Source organism: Gymnogyps californianus, chromosome 10 (genome assembly GCF_018139145.2).
Source record: "Gymnogyps californianus isolate 813 chromosome 10, ASM1813914v2, whole genome shotgun sequence".
Lineage (NCBI taxonomy): Eukaryota > Metazoa > Chordata > Aves > Accipitriformes > Cathartidae > Gymnogyps > Gymnogyps californianus.
The window spans coordinates 5,305,683-5,324,996 of NC_059480.1; the positions used below are offsets into that span (position 1 = coordinate 5,305,683).

The following is a 19,314-nucleotide window of genomic DNA, read 5'->3' on the forward strand; positions in this document are numbered from 1 at the left end:
TAATTCTGAAGCCTATAAAAACCAAGGTGGCTTCCCGATACATCACAAGGGAATACAGAAGGAATACAGCAGCAGGAAAAGAACAAGCAGATCTGATTTGTGACTTTCACATGCACCTGATTTTCACCCTCATTGCATTACCGCTTGCATGTGGCACACTGCAGCCTGGCAGCCACAGGCACTCACCAGCCCTGGGATGTTCCAGCTTCACTCGGATTCATGCAGCCTGTCACAAGCTTGACTTGATATGACTTTCTTTCAGAATATCCTCTGATTGAGGATAAATACAATATGACGGATAAGTTACACAACTGTTTGCTGACACATTATTTGTTAAATCCCATAAATAAAAACAAGTTAGCACGACACTGCTGCATGTAACTCATTGTGACATATAGTTTCAGGTTAGTTCTTAGGATTGAAGTTACATGTATGAATAGGACTCGGGGTGCTCCCTTGTGCTTTTGGGTGTCTTGTAGGTGGGAGGCCTAGGGAATGACTAGGTAGTTTGCCACTCACAGCAACATACTTTGAAACAACAAGGAATGTAAGTCTAACTGCTGGTGAAACAGTGGGCAACCATACAACGCACCTCAGCCGGCTGTGAAGCTGCCCAGTCCTCACAGCAGATCTGCCAGACCCACGTCTGTCTGGTGAAGGCGGTGCTGGGAACGCGCCTGCTGCTGGCACGATGCGGACAGAACCGGGGAAATGCTAACGTGCACGAGAAGGTGACTTTTTCCTTAAGTCAAGAGGAAGGAGGTGTCCCCTCCCAGGGTGCCTTTCCTAACAAGAGAGCCCTGCAGAGCAGCATGCCTTGCCCCCATTATTTTTCTGGACAGCTGTTATTTATACACAGAATACTCCCTGTCTTACCAGTCATCCCCAGTCTTATTAGTTGATCTCTTCTCTGTGCTAGTCTCTTTTCGTCACCACACAGGTATTTATTCACATGGGAAAAGGCCTGTTTAATTACGCACACATCGACAGCGGGTTGCATTCACACAGAAATCCACGCTGGCAATGCGCCCGTTAGCTCTGGAAGATGACGAAGTGGCAGCCCTGTCAGGACTAGCCGAGCGACACTGGCACAGCGGGATATGCCTCAGGGGATTAATGTTGTGTAACATGTATAACAAGATAAAGTATGTTCATTAGCTTGAAAATTAGCATCAGAAAAAGTCCAGAGTTTCGATTTAGATTTATTTCTCATTCAAATATCTCACCTACTTTTTTCCCCCCTAAACGAAGCCTGCAATATTTTGATTTAAATTATAGTCATCAGTTAAATCACTCATTTCAGGTATGACAGTAAAAGTGATGTGTTGTAAAATTCATTCCTCAGCTAACATTAAGGAACTTGATTTTAATGTGTGTGACTGAAACGGCTGCTGCTTTCTGTGCATTTGCCTTTGAAAACACCTCCAAAAATAGTAAGGCTAGAGAAACACTGTGGTAAATGAAATTGCTTTCTCTGGACTGGTTTCTTGGCTGTGTAAAGGGAAAGACATTGGTTTTAGGAACTGTCTGTGTTTATGAGAAGGCTAAATATAGACATGAAAAGGCATGCTGCTCCTGGACAAGGAAAGCAAGCATGTTTTCAGGAACGATTTGCATGGGATCTTACCCACTAACTTAGAAAAATAAATGGTATATTCTAATGCACTCAGGAAAATTAAAAAAAACCAACCAAACAAAAAAACCCACCATACCCCCCCCCCCCAAACCCTAAATCAGCAACACACCTTTGTCAAAGACAGAAACTCAACACATCATGGAAACACTGCTATGCTCTCCTGTCTTGACATCTCTTCATCATCTATTACACTTATCAAAATTTTCAATAAAGCCCAGACTCACCAAGAGGGCAGCATACACAAGGGTAGAATATCCAACATTTTCACCTACGGGTATTTTGCTTCCACAGTGCTTTGAGGAATGGAAGAAAAGGAGTATGAGGGTTTGAGGTGAGCACACCCCAGTCCTTACTGCAGATGGGAGCCGGCTTGAGAGCTGCATGGCAGCAAGCCCACCAGTCAACTTGAGGCAGATACGTGTAAGCCTAGATGGATTAATGTTTAATAAATCCTTCCCCTACAATCACAGAAACATTAGGAAGCTGGTTAAAAAAGCAACAGTGAAACTGTTCAGAAAAAAACAAAAAACCTGTGGAGGGAACTAATTCGGTGACTGAGCATAAACAGGAAACAACAGCTGCACGCAGCTTGGTTCGGGACCAGGGAAACTGCTGGGTAAGTGCAGTTTATCATTAGAGGCAATGAGGTATTTAGAGAAATCAAATGAAGCACTTGTTCTCTGCAACAAGCTCAGCACTAGATGAGGGAGCAGCCCACAGATGTGCTTCCTTCCACTAGCACTGATTCACTCGGGTACCCTGGGCAAGCTGCATAACTACCTGGCTTTCAGTTACCCCATCTGACACCAGCATGGAGCCTGGCCCAGTGCTTTCAGGTCCGTGAAGGACTGTCAGGGTGCTTCGGCCGCTGACGAGGTTTCAAGGCTTCATGCATCCTACCCCCAGAAATGGTAGGGGCACGAACAGCCTTTGCTTTCCATGCTGGGAGCCCCGTTGCTACCTGCACAGCTTCTGGACCTTGGCTCTTTCCCGCAATCTCAAAGGTACAGTGAGGAGACACCTGATTTTGTACCTGAACTGGATCTGGAAGAGCTACAAGGAGGCAAAAGAAAGTTGTTATCTAGTGCTACATAACAAGAATATCCGTTCAGTGTCTAGTCCCTGTGCAGCAGGGTGCCAACAGCTCTAGCAACATTACTAGGAGATGTACACAACTATTTCAAATAACTCTGCAGTTAAGTAGTATTCAAAAACTTTTGGAAGCTAAAATATATATATATTTATATGAAGAAGGCTACAATAGCTTTATTAGCACTTCCGGTTTTTTATCCTCTATTTTTCCTCTTGTTTCAACAGAAAGCAAGGTATTCATTTCAAGCTTGCGCTGATGCCAGTGCCTTGCCAAGAGCTTGACCACCAGAGGAGGAACATGCTGACACCAGGGCAACAGTTCTCTGCTGTCACAGAGGGCTGTGAATCAGGCCATGAACTGGTGCTTGGCATCTAGCAAGCACATGGGAGGTGGAAGGGCACAAGCTCCCCATTTTGTTTTGGGGCACCCCAAGCAGACTGTTTGGGACAATGACTTGCCACCGCATTCTCATCTGTGATCCCATTACCAACATCTTGAAAACAAGCTCTCAGACATAGGGGGACATTACCATTTTACTGATGGAAAATTGTGGCACCAAGACGTCACCCCGAGCTGCGATAACTTTTGCAGGGCAGAAACAGCAGCCTCATCCATAAGCTGAGTGGTGTTTCCATAGTCTTTAGCATATACCTATTTCTCTAAGCAGAGTCCAGTCCTCCCACGGACCTAGGGGCTCAGCCTGGGAATCAGTCTGACTACATTTCCCAGCAGTCATCTTGCATACGAGTTTAGTGTTAGTATGTCTGAACAGAGCTTCTCTTTCCACATGACTCTGAAAGCTGTCCTAAGCAGGTCAACAGCTTCACTATAAACATTCCATAGCCCTGACATTTTCAATGGCTAGCTACCTATGCAGACTGGAACACCTTCTGCCTTCCAAACTTTAATACTTAAAAAATGTATATTGTGTATATAATTATGTAATATGTATACAGTACATGTATGTACTAGAAGTATATATTACAATAAAAATACATTATATAATGCATTATAAATTATGTGTATTAAACTATAATGTGTATATAGTACATTTGCACTATGTACCTACTCTACTGCATACATTTCATTGGAAAATCATGGCTGCACAGTGAATTAAGATTAAGGTAATGGTGGCAAAAATATAGAGACATGACGGAAAAACTTGGTGCAGCTTCTAAGTGTAGAGATCACCACGGACCTCAAAGTAGAAAGCAACACTGCACCACTCTGCTCTCCCACCTGATGTTTCTCAACAGCCACACATACAAACCCCACCTTCCCCAGGCTCACACTTCAACACTCAAGTTGGCAGAGCCTTCAGGCTAGAAACCATGCCCTGTTTCCAGATGCTGATTTTATTCTGGTTCTGCATACCCTGCATTCTTTACCCATTTTTTTCCCTCCTACTCTCTCCATTTTACCATCCTACCACCCCCCATCCTCCTGCCCAGCTCACACCACACTCCTGCTGACTGTTCCCCAACTAGCCCTTCCTTCCACGCTGCTGCCCCCAGGATAGCCAAGGAAGGGGGCAGCAGCAGGTCTCATGTCTCTGCATGCAAAGAAAGTGGTACGGCAGGAGGAAGGATGCTGGGCACAGTAGACTGGGAGAGAGCTCTGCTGCTGGCCGAGGGCTGCCTGGAGGGAACACAACAGAAGTGTGCAGGCACTGCTGCATCGGATGCTGCAAGTCAGAGAATACTGTCCCCTCTGAGGACATGGATCTCCCAGGTCACAGGGACCAAGCACAAGAGACCAGCCATTATAAGGGCTAGGAGGGGTGCTGGGAGGGCATTGGGCTACAAGCTGGGAGAACACTGGGTGGCAACAGGATTGCAGCGCAGTGGGTTACAGCAGGGGTGGTGGAGGGGGTCCTGCAGGGTAGGGGGTGTTTGCATGTCACCCACCTAAGAGACCTGAAAGCTGGCCTCAGAGCCTGTGCAGGAAGAAGTTATGCTACAATGCTGCAAATGTTACAAAGACACAACCTAGATTCTAAAGAGCAGGTGAAATGCACTTTGGGCAAATCAAATAGTTCCAAGTTCATCTTCCAATACATCCAGTCACTCATGTGAAACAATTTAAAGGCACTTTAGACAGCTTGTCCTCACTAAGAGCCTCTTCTGCCATGCAGATATTTCCCTTCCCCCAATCTTGCTTTCATTCTTATAATATTACCACCATCAAAAGTCATTTAATTTCAATTTCATGGCTTGATTGGGCTGAATGTAATGGAACCAGATGCTGTGAATGAATGAAAGTTCCTTCTGTGAACACCCATCATGTTTTTGAGCTAAGTGGGCCATGTTCAGCTGCATGCAGGTACTTCATATGGTTTCAGAGTGTTTATCTGCCTGTACCAGGTATGAAGCCAGTCCAATGAGCCGAAACTAAAGTAAAAGCATTAAACTGGCCTTTGTTGTTCCATAAAGAAAATCCTATAAAGCTTTAATTGCTAGTTAATCAACATACTCCAAAATAAATGAATCATACTATTTTTCTTAGTGCTTACATGGTTTAAAGTAGAAAGAAAATTATATGCTCATTTTCCCTCTAGGGTTTTCAGTTGTGGACTATTTCAAAGACAAAACAACTTAACCAGAACATTTTATTTCAGTATAATCACAAGGCCACTGCTGAATACGGCTGCATAAAAACTACAGCATTTGAAAGTGCTAGTGGCTGGTACACTGAGAATTTTCTTCAGAAACACAATTTTGCTGAAATCCTCATTTATGCTGCCTATACAGTGGTATGATAGGGTTGCACGGTGCCAGTGAGGGAAGCCAGCCTGGATGGGCAATACTTTGGAGACTATTGGAGCAACGCCTGAAGTTATTTGAGGGGGTTTCAAGCAGCATTTTTCTAACTTTTTCTAGTGGCCCTCCAGACATCACCTGGCCAGCAACAGAGTTCAAGGAACTTGGTGCAAAAGGTATTCATAGGATTCACTTTCAGCTAACTTGAGCAGCAATAAAACATGGAATTCAGCAAATGAATGAAAGATAATGGAACAAAACCACTGCATTATAGAGGTATTTAGTATAACACTTCCAAAATTAATCAATAAACAGAAGTGTTAAGATTAAAGTGTATGAATTTTTAAAGAAGTCTAAGGTGGTGAGGTTCCAGCCTATTGGAGGCAGATCTTACCAAGCTTCAAAATTATTTGGGGGGAGAGTCTCCTTGGATCTGTGAGAGGTAGCCTCAGCATGAACAAGAGCGAGGTGTCAGAGAGCCATCAGCTCTGGACTGAGCCCTTCTTTTACTAATGACTACTACAGGATTATTCATTAATATCAAATGGCACACCTAAATGCCCATAAAGCATCTTAATGTGTACTAAAAAGCTCTACTCAAGTCTGCCAGCCTTATTACAGTCCCTCTGCCTTCTGGGTATGCAATTCACTTGCTCTGTAGGGTAGAAAAAGCTTCCTGCTCTATGCACAGCATCTAGCATGTTGGGTCAAGGTAACAGAGACTTAGACACTGCAAAGAGGTCTCCAGGCTCATGCCCTTTGTATGGTTTAGGTACTAGATCTTTTCAGTAAGTTTTGTAGACTGAGAACTGGTTTAGGAATGAGTACCCAAATTTAGGAGTAGTTTCATGGAGACATGTGGGCAATTGTTGAATCTTGACATGGGGAACCACAAGATGTGCAGCAGTATTATTAACAGTGGCTCTAAAACATAGTTTAAAGCAGAAATTGATGTGAGGCATCCCAGTGCTTTTTTTTTTTTTTTTACTGTTGATCCTATCTTTGCCCAGAGTGTGCATGCAGGCCTAAGCGTCACCCCAAGAAAGCTCCTTTTCCCAAGGGCCTCCATTTCCTCAGGTTCACCCCACGTGCAGCTGAAGCATTTCACTGTTCACAGGCACACAAGTGAGAATTTCAGGTATTTCACAGAGGCGTGCTGATCGCAGCACATACTTTGATACTCCTTTTGCTGGTGCACTCTGATACTCTGCAACACAAGGCGCAGCAGTGCCAGTGGGGCAGAGGCCCCTTTTATGCTGATCCATTGCATGGACATTGCATTCATAACCACAGAGGGACTGAACACCAGTAAATACTATAAATGAAATCACCATGAAAAAAAACACAATGCAATTTTAATTCAAATAACACTTATTTTGATTGGGGGAGAGGTATTCCAGCTTCTGATGTAAAGTTTGAAATTCAGAGAGAGCTGCCAACATTAAGATGTCTGCTTTTACTTTCTACAATGACACATTTACTTACAATACCAGCTAATTTTTTTATATATATATTTTAAAATCTTTCTGAGGTTAAGTTCCTTATTTTGAATAGCATGCAAAATCGTGGTTAAAAAAATTCTTTAGATTGCCAGACAATTTTCCCCTAAATATTTTTTTGGTAGATGGCTCATTATGGAAAATCAATTATATTGTTTCTCATTAAACAGTCCAACAGTATCATGAATGTTAAACATAATGAATTTCACATTGTAAGACAATTTCCATACTTGAAATCATGAGGTTAGTGACATTATTAGCCTTTTCCCTAGCTAAAGCTCTTTTATTATTTCTGATTTTCTCTTCCTCCTAGGAAGATATAATTTATGAGGGCAGCCTACTCTAAGCTGGGCTACTTCTTGAATTCTTGCTGATACGAAGCAATCTTATCTACTAAAATAACAGAATAAAACTACTTAAGTATTTTTAGAATATGGATGAATTTTTCTGTTGCAAAGATGAATTTAATACTACTGGAATATGCACAAGTTTGACTTAATAAATACACCAGCAAAGAGAGGAAACTAAACTGTTCCTTGTGCAAAGGAATTGACATTCATGGTTCTCGTGCAGTTGGGCCCACAAACCTTTAGCAAGGAATTAAAATTATAAATAGAATGTTCTCAACACTGGACACAGGCTTCTCTCTCCCCCAAGCACATCCACCATAAACAGTAAATGCATAAATAACCTTCATCTTGTGCATTAATGGATTTCACTGTTTTCAACATGTCGAAATCCTTGACCATGGTGATGTTGCTTGCAGCTGAAAAAAAAACTCCATGCACAGCCCTGTCTATGTGATCCAAATGTGTTACCACTCTGATAGTCTGACCACAGCAGAAGATGCTTGGTGGTGTAAAGACAGGCTGCCCTATACAAGTTACCTAAGGTTTTCATGTGAAGCCACACAACTAGTGCCATTTATGTTTTCTAAAACAAACAACTCTTATAAAACAAAGTTATTTTACTCAACATGGAAAGCATTACATCGTCCATGAAGGATCCATAATGCAGTTTCTGGAGCATAGAATCTCCAAGCACACAGAACCAGTGAACACATGTAACCATTTGTGAGAATGCTCCAAATTCTGGAAACTGCTCCTCACAGTGAGTACCAAATCCTTTGCTTCCCAACATAGGCTAATAACCAGGGGAGCTGAAGATTCCCTCTCCAGAAAATAAACAAATCACAGACACACCAAAGGAATTAGAAATAGTGTACTACAAATATCACTGCTCAGGACTAGCACTCCTGGATTTTCCTAAGGGGTTTGCAGTGTCCATCCCGCACCTGGGAGAAGAGCTGAGTGCCAGTTTGTCAGTGTTGGAGCATTTTTTTACTGCTACCTAAGGGCAGCTCCTACAAGGAGAAGGATTTGGGTGAAACTTGAACAAATAGTACCTAATCTTCCTTGTGGTTAAAACTCTTGTGAAATGAAACTACTTAATTAAAATCAGCCAGTTGGGACTAGGACTTGCAGTAAGTTCTGCACAGACAGATCCTAGCGTGGACTCCACAACAGGTCTCTGCAGCTGCAGTTCAGAAAATATCCTATTGCCCTTTGCAGAAACTTACTGGACTGCAGGAAAGGAAGTGGTGAGAGTGGCTGCTTTAGCTGACAATGACTTAACACAAGCACTGAGCTCATCACAAACATTTTTTTTTTTCCCTCTTTTTTTCTTCATTAGGTGTTTTTCAGCTTTTTCAGCTGTGAATGAGTTAGAGGTGGTGGAAGTATGAAAACATGTTTTAGGCTGAGGATATAGTGTCTGTGGCTTGCAAAAGCAAAGGCATAAACCTAAACCTTTCCATTAATAACTGAAAGGAATGTCTTTGTACATTATATTCTTGTAATAGCTTTTGTGCTCCTATTTTTATAGCACTGTGGATTGTCTCTCAATCTCTGTTCTCTACTGAACTTCCAAAACACCTTGCAAACATGAACAAGCATTTTCTAAGGTATTCTTGGCTGTAAATATATTACTATAGAACACAAAATTAACTAAAATTTCAAGTAAGCCCTAGGTAAAGAGAAAAAAATCAGCTTTTACACTTTACCCGGAACAGAAAACAAAGTCTGCTGTTCTTCAGTCAGTCAGCCTACATCACCTACACTAGAGAACAGTGATGCTTCGCTTCCCAGTTACATCCCGCTTCCCCAGGGAGTTACAACCACACGCAAGTTGCCACTTGCGGATCAAAATTCTGGGACTAGGCCTGTAGCTAATCTGGGTGCCTAACGCAGGTACAGGGCCCTGCTGCATCACTTGGATCCTAGCAAGAGCCTCCTTCCATTTGCCCGTTTCCTCAGGTTTACTCTCAGAATCACAATAAAACACACACACAAAAAAATAAAGCAATGTTTTATCAGAATAAAGAATTCAAACCGCACGTTTTCCCATCCATGTAATGTGAGAAAGAGTTTATTAAAAGGCAATGAACAAGCCCCATGTGATACAAAAAGAAGTGTTTTCTTAGGCAGTTTATATCACCTGTAAACCCCAAGGCAAGAACCTGGTGCACAAGTCAATCATGATCTTTTCTAGGTAGAGGAGAGTTTCAGAGACAGCTGAGTGGGAGCCTGAGGCAGTGACAGCCCTGCTAGGTGTGGGGACAAGGAGCAGCATTCTGCATCCCAGGCAGAGGGATCTGCAGGCATCCTCCTCAGTCAAGAGCTAGGACAGAGAATCCTACTGGGACCTCTGCTGTCGGGCTGTTTATGGCAAAGCTGAGGAGAATAAATCCTGAAGCCCTCATCAACACTACCAAAAAACTGGAGTTTACATTTGTGGTCAAATTCAACTGTGGCTTAGCCATGGTGTAACTCACTCTGCACAGTCCACACAAGACAGACGGAGCTAACTGTGAGACAGCTTGGCTCTGGGGGGGGGGGGGGTGTCACTGTATAGACCAAGTCCTGAAGAGGAAGGAGAGGTTTTTAAAATATTGGTTAGTGCACAAGAGGAAGAGGCAGTGAAAATAAAGTAACAGGTTTGGGGAAGGATCCTGAGCAACATTGTTTCAGAAAGCAGTGAAAGTTACTGAAGAAAAGTGAATTTCACAGTTAGCACAAGCTGCTGCAACTCAACTGTAATCAGCAGAAGCAGTACCACTTACACCAGACATGAATTTGGCCCAGCTCATTATCTCTGTGCTGCCTCATTGCTCAGTAACAGCCACAGTAAGATTTTGAAGTGTAAGGCAAAAAAGAGAATCCCAATCTGTCCTGCTCAGCTCAGCACAGGTAGCATATAAATAAAATATTCACTGTGTGGGCTCTGTCCCTTGTGAATTGTTTTATCTTTCTTCACTTAAGGCATTAATCTGATGTCTTAATTCAGCCCATTACCTATAGCCTGCATAGGACTGGGAGATGCAAGCAGGTATTATTGCGCTGTGGTTCACTGGCCTGAGAAACTTTACGCTGATCCTTATCACCCTTTTGTTTCAAAACAGTAGATTTGCACACAAAGCCTCCCTTCCCCCACTGAAACTGGCTAAAAATTGGGGATGAGCCACAGGGAAAATGAATGTATGAACGAAGCCTAATGGTGGGAAGGTGATAGGGGGTGCTTTAACAACTGGACTGCTTTCTGAAATGCTCATTTGATACGGCAGTGACTGAGTGCATTCAGAGACCAAGCCGTGCCTTGGCCAAAAGCTGAGGAGTGTGGGGAGAAGTCTGACTGGCAAGGGGATTACACTAAATCCATTGAAGGTTTTTCAGTGCAAGGAACCTTGACTTCTTTATGAGGAATATTATATGCATTCATGATCAAAGGCTCTCTCCGTAACAAGCACCAAAAGATCATGGAAAACAGTGTCAAATGGGATATGCCCTGAGGCTCAATAAACTTGAAAAATTCTGTTTACTGGTTGTGTGAACTGTCCAGGACACTGCTTCTCAACTGGTGGGTCAGGAATATTAGGCAAGAGAGCAGACAAGGCACTAAAAAAGGTCACAAGATGGTGACAATTGCATTGCGGTCTCCAAAGAGCTTGTTCCTTGCACACCCAAACACCTCCCTGGCAGAGCATCCTCTGTAAGCTATGCAGTGTGCACAAGAAAGTAAATTCTATGGGTTTAACTGTGCAATCATTAAGAATATATGACTTCAAGAGTGAGAATAAAGGAATTGAAGAGGAGTCATTAAAAAAAATATTGAGTTTGAATAAATGACTGGCAATCTGAAACAGCTGCAACATACTTGTCTGGAAGAAACTGCACGTGCCTTACTTTAGGGCTGCAGAAAGATGGGATGCTTGGTTGATATGTTCATGGTAGGTAATATGCAAGATGATCTGGACAATCTGCTGAAGCAGGTAATCAGCTGGATAATTTAATATGACTTAAGGAAGAACAATTATGCATCTAATGGCTAACAGAAAAGCAAAATACATCATGATTAAGGTTTTGCTGGAGGAAATGGGAAAGGCTAGAATACTTTGGGAATTACACTACAGAGAAGAAAGATTAGCACATCAGCTCAGTACAGATGACTTTTTGCAATTGGAGATATGAGGAAAAAGCTTGCTTCTGATATAATCCCCCTTTCTTACATAGACTAGTGTAGTGCCAGGCTCAGTTTTGGTCAGCATATGTGCAGTGCTAATGTCACAGTTTAAGACACTTTTTCATATTAAGAAAGGTATAGAAAACCTCAAGTCACAATACTGATTCAGGGACCTATAAAAATATTTTCAGGAATTAAACATAAACTCAGATGAACAGACAATTAGACAATATTTTTTGCAAGCCCAGCACTATAGACTCAGGATGCTGTTTCTTTTCTATAATAAGTGTTTTTTAGAAAACAAAGAACAGGCTTTGACTAAATTCAGCATGTTATGCAAAATGATTATTTTTGGCGGAAGACATGGACTTTTTTTGAAAGAAAAAAAAAACCTATGACAGCCATTGTCTACAAGAGGAGAGAGTTCGGTGCATCACAGGAGGGAGGATCTGGACCAGGTGCCACTTGACAGAAGGTAAGTACACAAGACACCACTCCTGAGGCACCACAGCACATTTGATATAGAAAGTTTCTGATTTCTACTTCCATGGTTTTGATTATTCACTTACTTTATGGGGGACAGTTAAAGCCTAAAAGCAATGCATCCTCCAACCAGCCAGAAGTATGAAACAAGCTCTGTATCTGAAAAGAGGAATATGAAGTTTAAAGGAGATACATGTAGGAAAGACCAGTGAATCTCTTTAAATATACTAAGAAATGGCTAGCACTTGCTTAAAGTTCAGGCTGTATTTTTTTTTTTTAATAATTATAATCCACATCAGCCACTGTGTGCTGGAGTCAGAAGGGCGAAAGACTCTTCTCCACAGCCCCTGTGCTGTTAGGGGACAAGCACAAGCCTGAAGAAAGGCAGAATGAAGCCCAGTAATGAAGGCTGTAGATGGAGAGATCTGGGATCTCTCCTGCCTGTACAATTAAGTTTGTGTGAACTGAAACAAGCCGCTTTACCTCTGTGCCTCACTCTCCTTATCTATGGAAGGGAGATTGTCACCCTTATCTCCACTGAAGTACTCTGGCATTTATGAGTATAAAGAAAGTTAAGCATTCTGTGAATTTCAGCCTTTCATTTTTTTGAATAATAATAATAAAAAAATCATACGCTGGTACTTTTAGCACCTCTTCTGTTTTCCTACATCAGAACATCCCAGAGCTTTCTGCTCCACCAGTGCACTATTTCCCTGACTTTATTTTCTTAAATACATCAAAAAATCAGGCAGGAGGGGAAAGAAAAGCAAGAATAATATTCTTATCACAAAGTGTAAAACTACTTCTGGATGTTAAAATAGACCACAAAATTGGTATACTTATATTTACAGTAGATGGTTATACATGAGTAGTTTAATTTTCTTAATCATAAGACTTATATACCAGCATTTTTACACAATCAAAGCCTCGCAATGTTTACTAGTCCACTGGACAATATTTAAAACAAACCAGGGCCTGCAAAAGAAAATATTCTTTAGAAAACAGAACAGGGCTTTTAGTGCTCTACTTGTGTCCAAATAACAGGACATATATCATTTTCTAACACTGAACTACATATACTCCTTCTCCTATTATTTAAAAGCATTAGGGCTGTTACCCTGTAAATGGCAGCTCCAGAGCCAGGCAATAAAAATGCACTTAGAGCTATTTTAGCTCCACATGTAAGTAATTCAAGCTTTTAAATTATTAGAAAAGGCACCGATTGTGACAAAACTGAGAGGCTTTTTTTCCACCATTCATATAACATACTGCAAAAGAGAGATGCTATTTCTCAACTCTACTCTATACCCACCTTTGTGCTGATAAAACTCTTCTGGTTAGGGGTGTCAATTCATATTAAAACAGACAGACTGGACAGAGGCCCTCACATGATCACAGTGATATCAAAGGTTTATACCAGCACAGCTTACTCCCCTTTCTTTACATACAGACATTATCATGTACAAACTCCTTAGCAATGATATAACTGTTTCTCTAAGATGGAAGGGGAATCATCTTCAGGTGTTTGCGCTTCTGTACAACAGGCACCCTCCAAGACAAATGGAAGGGCTCATGCTGCTGTTATTGCTCCTGCGTGCCCGCAGGCTCAGGCAGACATCACTGCATCATTCTGTACTTGTTGCCTATTTTCAAGGTCATATTCTCAAACATGAGACCTAGAAACAGCCCTGAGGCTGAGGTGCCGACTCCAGCACTTCACACTGGGAACCGGCGTCGCAGTCACACATTTGGTTCTCCCCGACATGGTTTGCAGACTAAAAATCCACCGTGAAGAAAGCCTGACTCAATATGGAACATCACAGCAATCATTCTTTTCTACTAGTTTAGAATTCATATTAAGCACCCTTGTCGTAACAGCCCTGATTTTGAGTCCCTTTTGCCTCATAAGGTCTGCTGGATATTTGACAGCATTTAAAGCGTTAAATTATAGGAAGCAACTTAATGCCATAGAAACAGGACTCGGACCAAGATGCATCATAATATATAATTTCAGCTAATAGAACTAAGCTAATAAGACCAAATGCTTTCTTAGGCGATAATTGAATTTCTTTGGTACAAAGAGCTAAACAAGGAAAATCATCATGGTGACCATGGAGGTATAACCTGTTTCTGTCAAACCCCTTTCCAGCGCTCAGAATTTAAGCACTGGTAGAACGAGACATGGTTTTGCCTCTGGTCAATGCACTGGAATAATCCCCTTCCAATAGTAATATCCATTGGCCTCAAAATCATTCCTATACAGCAGAGCTTTTCCTATCTCCTTTGGGCATGCCTTGTAAAAATAATAGTATTATTTGTTTATCTGGCTTTGTTAGGAACATAGCCAAGGTACCCCACAGGATGAACTTTATTTGCTGATTGCCAGAAGAGTAAAGTCAATAGGATCTCTGCTTCTCAGTTGGAGGGTGGCATTCCTCTCACCTACCATCAGCTAGCAAAGCAGCAGACAGCAGTGTAAGCCCTGCTCTGCATCACTCTGTAGCCAAGGGCAGGAGACACTTCCTTGGGGTAATTCCTTCCACAGAGTGAGGAGCAAATTGCCCCTGCAGATATCCCCCACCTTGAGGGGAACACAGATGCCTACCTCCAAGTAGAAGTCCGACGTTCTGGCAGCTCGCCTTCGGTGAGATCAAACAATACCTCCTGCTCTCCTTCCCATCTAAACCCAAGGAACAGCCTCAGTTACTGACACCACAGCCACATCACTGCCGGAGCTTCTACACAGTTTCTTCCAGCACTACATACAAGGACTTCCAACCTGATTGAAAGCATCTTTGGTTTGCTGTTAGTTTAATTTCAATTGGCACAAGGATGCGATCAGAAACATTCCCTGTCCCTAATTAATAGAAGATGCATCTTAAACAACAAAAGAGCAACTCTTCAAATAATTCTTTATTCATAGGACTGAAAATGGTACTGGCATTAAAAGGAGAGCCGGCTGGCTACTCAGCATCTTGCTCTGAGCCCACACTGTTAAGAAGTTTCTTGACCATTACAAAGTTTTTTGGTTTGTTTTTTTTGTTGTGGGTTTTGGTTGGTTTTTCTGTTTGTTTTTTTTGTTTTTTTTTTTTTTTAATTTACTGGAATAGTTTATTCCAAAAGGTTAGCACCAATTTAACAGAGAAACTGGCTAGAGAACCAGCATCCTTCTCATTCACAGGTTCCTAGACCTCCTCCTCCACAGTGGAAACCACAAGCCTCCTGGCAACTGCAGGGTATCAGATATCAGGGATGTTACTCGTCTCATGCTTCTGAGAGGGCAAATCTAGCACCCAAGCTGCAGCCAGCTTTCCCTGGCCTGTTGGTAATGGCTCTGAGGGCCAGGCACCACATTTTGGACGCTCTGGCTTAGATCATACAGGCATCTCACTGTTGCATTTCGTTTACGCTGTTATTTGTGATATCATTACATCCTAATGGTAATGAGAAATATCACAGCTTGTAGCAAGGCTGGTACCAACCATCTCATCCTAAAGGGGTGCCCTGGAGGTTCTGCATTTAGGAATTCAAAAGAGCAAGACCAACAGCGTCAGCTACTCCTCTTTGATTTGTGCTTTGAGTTCAGTCTTTTTCCCTTCAGGCTTTCTGACGTTAAATGTGTTTCTTCTGAATCAGCGGAGTTGCCTGTCTAGTCTCTGGCTAGAAACGTAGGCTGCAGACTGAGCCTGGAACACATCAGCAATCTCTGCTTGCTCTCAGCTACTGTGACTGCCAATGAGAGCTTGCAGAGGCAAGGAAAAAGCAGCCTCATTTGCTGCCAGAGTCAGTGATAAGGAAACAGGTCCTGATTAGTTGCATGTTCAAGCCTTGGCCACAGCATCCATCACACAGTCACTTACATTCCTGAGTTGACACAATCCCTGGAAAAAACGTGCACCATAAGCCAAGCAAGAGGGCAAATGTACTTTAGAAGGAAGCAAAAGAACTCATAACATATCCACAGATGCTTAAAATAAACTGAGGAAGTCCCAAAATAGTAACAAGTACAAGTAGCTTCAAAAGACTTTGAAAACAGGAATTAAAACCTTTTCCCAAATACCAACTAGCACCTCTGTTGTTACAAGACCTTCTGTACAATACTAGCCTTAAGAGAAAAGTCTAGCTTTGTTGATACAGTATCTTCCCAAAACGGTAATGTTTATTCATCTCTGAGAAAATCATTACTTCTTAAACCAAGTCTCTAGAGTGAGCTTTTATGGACAGTTAAAATGGGTGTATCTTTTGGAACTGGCTTCATAGAGTTGGTTTGAGTGAAAAAAGAACAGCAACAACAACAACAACAAAAAGACAGGCATATGCAACACTTGCATTATCTCCATATCTCTCTGATGTCAACTAATTATAATAAAAAATAAGAACCTTCCTTCAGAAGTTATATGTTATTTTTTCCAGGTATTCAACATTACAGTTTTAGCCCTGTTACTTCAGGCAAGCAGAGTCCTGAAAGAAATGCCATTAACCAGCCTCCATGCTAAAAGATATATTGCACAGGCTGTTTTCATAAACTATCCTCAAAACCAAAGAACGCATTTCTTCACGTTAGCAATCGGTAAACCTAATTAAGGAACAGAAATATTGCAAATGAATGCAGTTAATTTTGAAGAAAATGTGCAGCATATGCAAACTAGTAGCACACTGAAAAAATGGCTGGGCATCCTTTTTCTCTATTCAGATCTCATGAGGTCTGCGAGAAAAATAGCTAGCAAGTCAAAGAAGTTGAAACACACAAATCCTTGCCATCCGGGTATTACAAATCACCACAGCTTCCTCTCCCCATCCCCTTCCAAACTCATTACTTTACAGAGGCCTGTACACAAACGATTCTGCTCTGGAGAAAATACCTTCAACCAGTAAAACCCCATGCCATGGGCTAATTTGGTGTGGCCAGAGAGGATGAGAAGAATGCATAGGGCATCCCATTCACTGCCAGACTCAGCTATCATGAATTATCTGAAGATAATTCCTCTAGTATTTTGGGACATCCACTTTCCTCCCAACAAATGCAGGTGAAGAGTTTTCCCCCTTGCAGCCTGAGAGAAGGCATTGCCTTAGGTGTCCGATCAGGGCAGAGCTCAGCCCCCGGCACAGCTCCACAAGCCGTGTAAGTACGTGCAATGCCATATGTGGGGCTCATGTCAGTGCCAAAACTTAGACCACAACCTGTTTAAACATGTTAAGAGGAAATCTTTAAGAAAACTCAACAACAAAAATAGTGACTGGTAGAAGAAACATAGGCTATATATAATATAATTGAAGGGTGTATGTAAAGGAAATGGTGATTTGTTTAGTCTGTTCTTTAAAGGACCCTTAAATAATGTAACACGGCTTACAACACATCAAGCCAAAGATAAGATTATTTTAGGTTTTGTGCTGTGGTTTTTGTTTTTTTAAACCACTGCAGGAGAGGAACAAACTGGTGTTTATTAATGTTAGCTTGACTTAGACAAAAACCAGAATAAGTTAGCAATATAAAACTCAAAGAGGACAGGGATGGGCCTAAAGGAAAGAGCATCTGGTGGGACAGAGCTTCAGGAATTGCACGTGCCAGAAGCCTCGCTTTACCAAGGACAGGATAAAATCTGATCGCAGTGATTCCTAGTGAACTACACAGCATCCTGGCTCAGCCTCCCACCCTCACTTCCACACACAGTTAAATGGTTGGGGCTGGGCCTTCATGCAGACATTCGGTGAGCAGGGCTTACACATGGGTGAAGTGAAAGACTGAAAAGAGAAGATAAAAAGCACAGATTTGAGCCACTCTGCTTTTGGGAATGGGAGAGGGAAGAGATGTGCCTTTACACAGCCCTCTGGAGGAAGACTTCCAAGCATGGGGCATCATGGTGGATTTCAACATTTGCAATTGCCTACAGGGGCCACATCCTTAACCTTGAGCTACCGTGGTCTGCACATTTGGCTATGGAATCTACATTTGCTGTTCGGATGGTTTCCAGTCCCTTTGGGCATGTTGCAGAATGTCTGTTAATCAGTTTCTTGCTCTAATAAAATGAGTGTTATGGTATTTGCTCACTGAATTATGGCCTGCAAAACCTTAGATGATTTATTTTACATACCTGATTTCAACAATAAAATGATCTCTAACTTGAAAGTGCTTCACGGCACACAAATGGACTATCTGGTCCTCTATCTTGCAGCCTGTCAGCAATATAAAGATCTCAAATGATGCAGAATAAAGACTGCTAATCCCTGTAACTACCAGAGGCATGGCTAGTCTGTTAATTGGCAACAATCAAATTATATTTTCTAATGTTACCTTCAGTGGAAAAGCCTATCCCAAATGAATGCACTGCAGCAGATGACTTCTTCATTTACTCTAAGTTCTGATGGTTACCAGAAGCAGTAGGAAGGGAGAAACACTGCAAGGAATGAAGTGCTTGATTTAGTGTCAGAGAGCCACGGGATCGGTGGTACATGCTAACAATTCTTCATGGTCAGTTTATGCCTTAAAACCCCAAGACTGATAGCCACTCCATGGAAGTGCAAATGCCTAGAAGGGACGCTGTTGTTTTTGTTCCATTTGTTTTGCCTGGCAGCCTCAAATTTCCTATCTGCTCTAGACAGGTCATTTAAAAGGTGTCAGAGTCTGTGAAGGGTATCAATACTTGCAGTAGCCCCATATTTCAGACTTTCCAGACGTTTTCCTATGTCCAGATCTGAACAGTGATAGATTCCCTGTCTTGAAGCTCAGAGCAAAAGGTCTACACAAAAAGAAAAAAAAACCTACAGAAGAAGTTAAGTCACTGCTTGTTTGGTTTTCCCTTCCCTTTTCCAGAGGGAAACTATCCTTCACACAGTACAAACAAGGCTCAAACTCCTGACATGAAGCTGGCACACAGAGCACCAAACAAGATTATGTAAGTCACAGAATGCAACACAAACCAGTTGTTTTCCCCAAAAGCTTCAGAAGCACAGTCATACGTCTAATATATACCTTAAACTACAAGGCCTGGACCAGATTTGTATCTGGTTGTGCAAGCCTTGCCAATGTACATCACTCAAAACTTGGCCTAAACCATGTATTTCCATGGAAGTTTATTTTGTGGAATTCAAACTAATGCGTATGTATTCACACAACACTGAAAACACTAAGCTGTCCTGCTGCCCCTTTGGATTTCTAAAGCATTTAACTCTGTGAATGCTGTGCAAAGGTGGGCATGGCAGGCTAGGTCACACCCCATGCTGATTTCCACAAAGGCTCCTCAGTCCTGTGGAGCTCCACAAGACTGAGACACATGCTTAAATCCCTGGTTCACCTTCCCGGGTTTGTTTCAGCCCCCATCACCTATC

At 42.0% G+C, this 19,314-nt stretch overlaps 1 protein-coding gene across 7 annotated transcripts in view; it reads right to left on the reverse strand.

The window, feature by feature from the left end:
* The window catches only part of LOC127019914 (glypican-5-like), a 445,164-nt gene that overhangs the window by 53,646 nt on the left and 372,204 nt on the right, over positions 1 to 19,314 (reverse strand). The window contains exon 9 of one of the 7 annotated variants that reach the window (XM_050902226.1): positions 14,890 to 15,869. The exons of the other annotated variants lie outside the window; for them this stretch is intronic. Within the exon in view, the coding sequence (XP_050758183.1) occupies positions 15,841 to 15,869 (29 nt within the window). The 3' untranslated portion in view covers positions 14,890 to 15,840. Of the gene's footprint in view, positions 1 to 14,889; positions 15,870 to 19,314 lie in introns of those variants that run through there. 7 annotated transcript variants of the gene reach the window in all.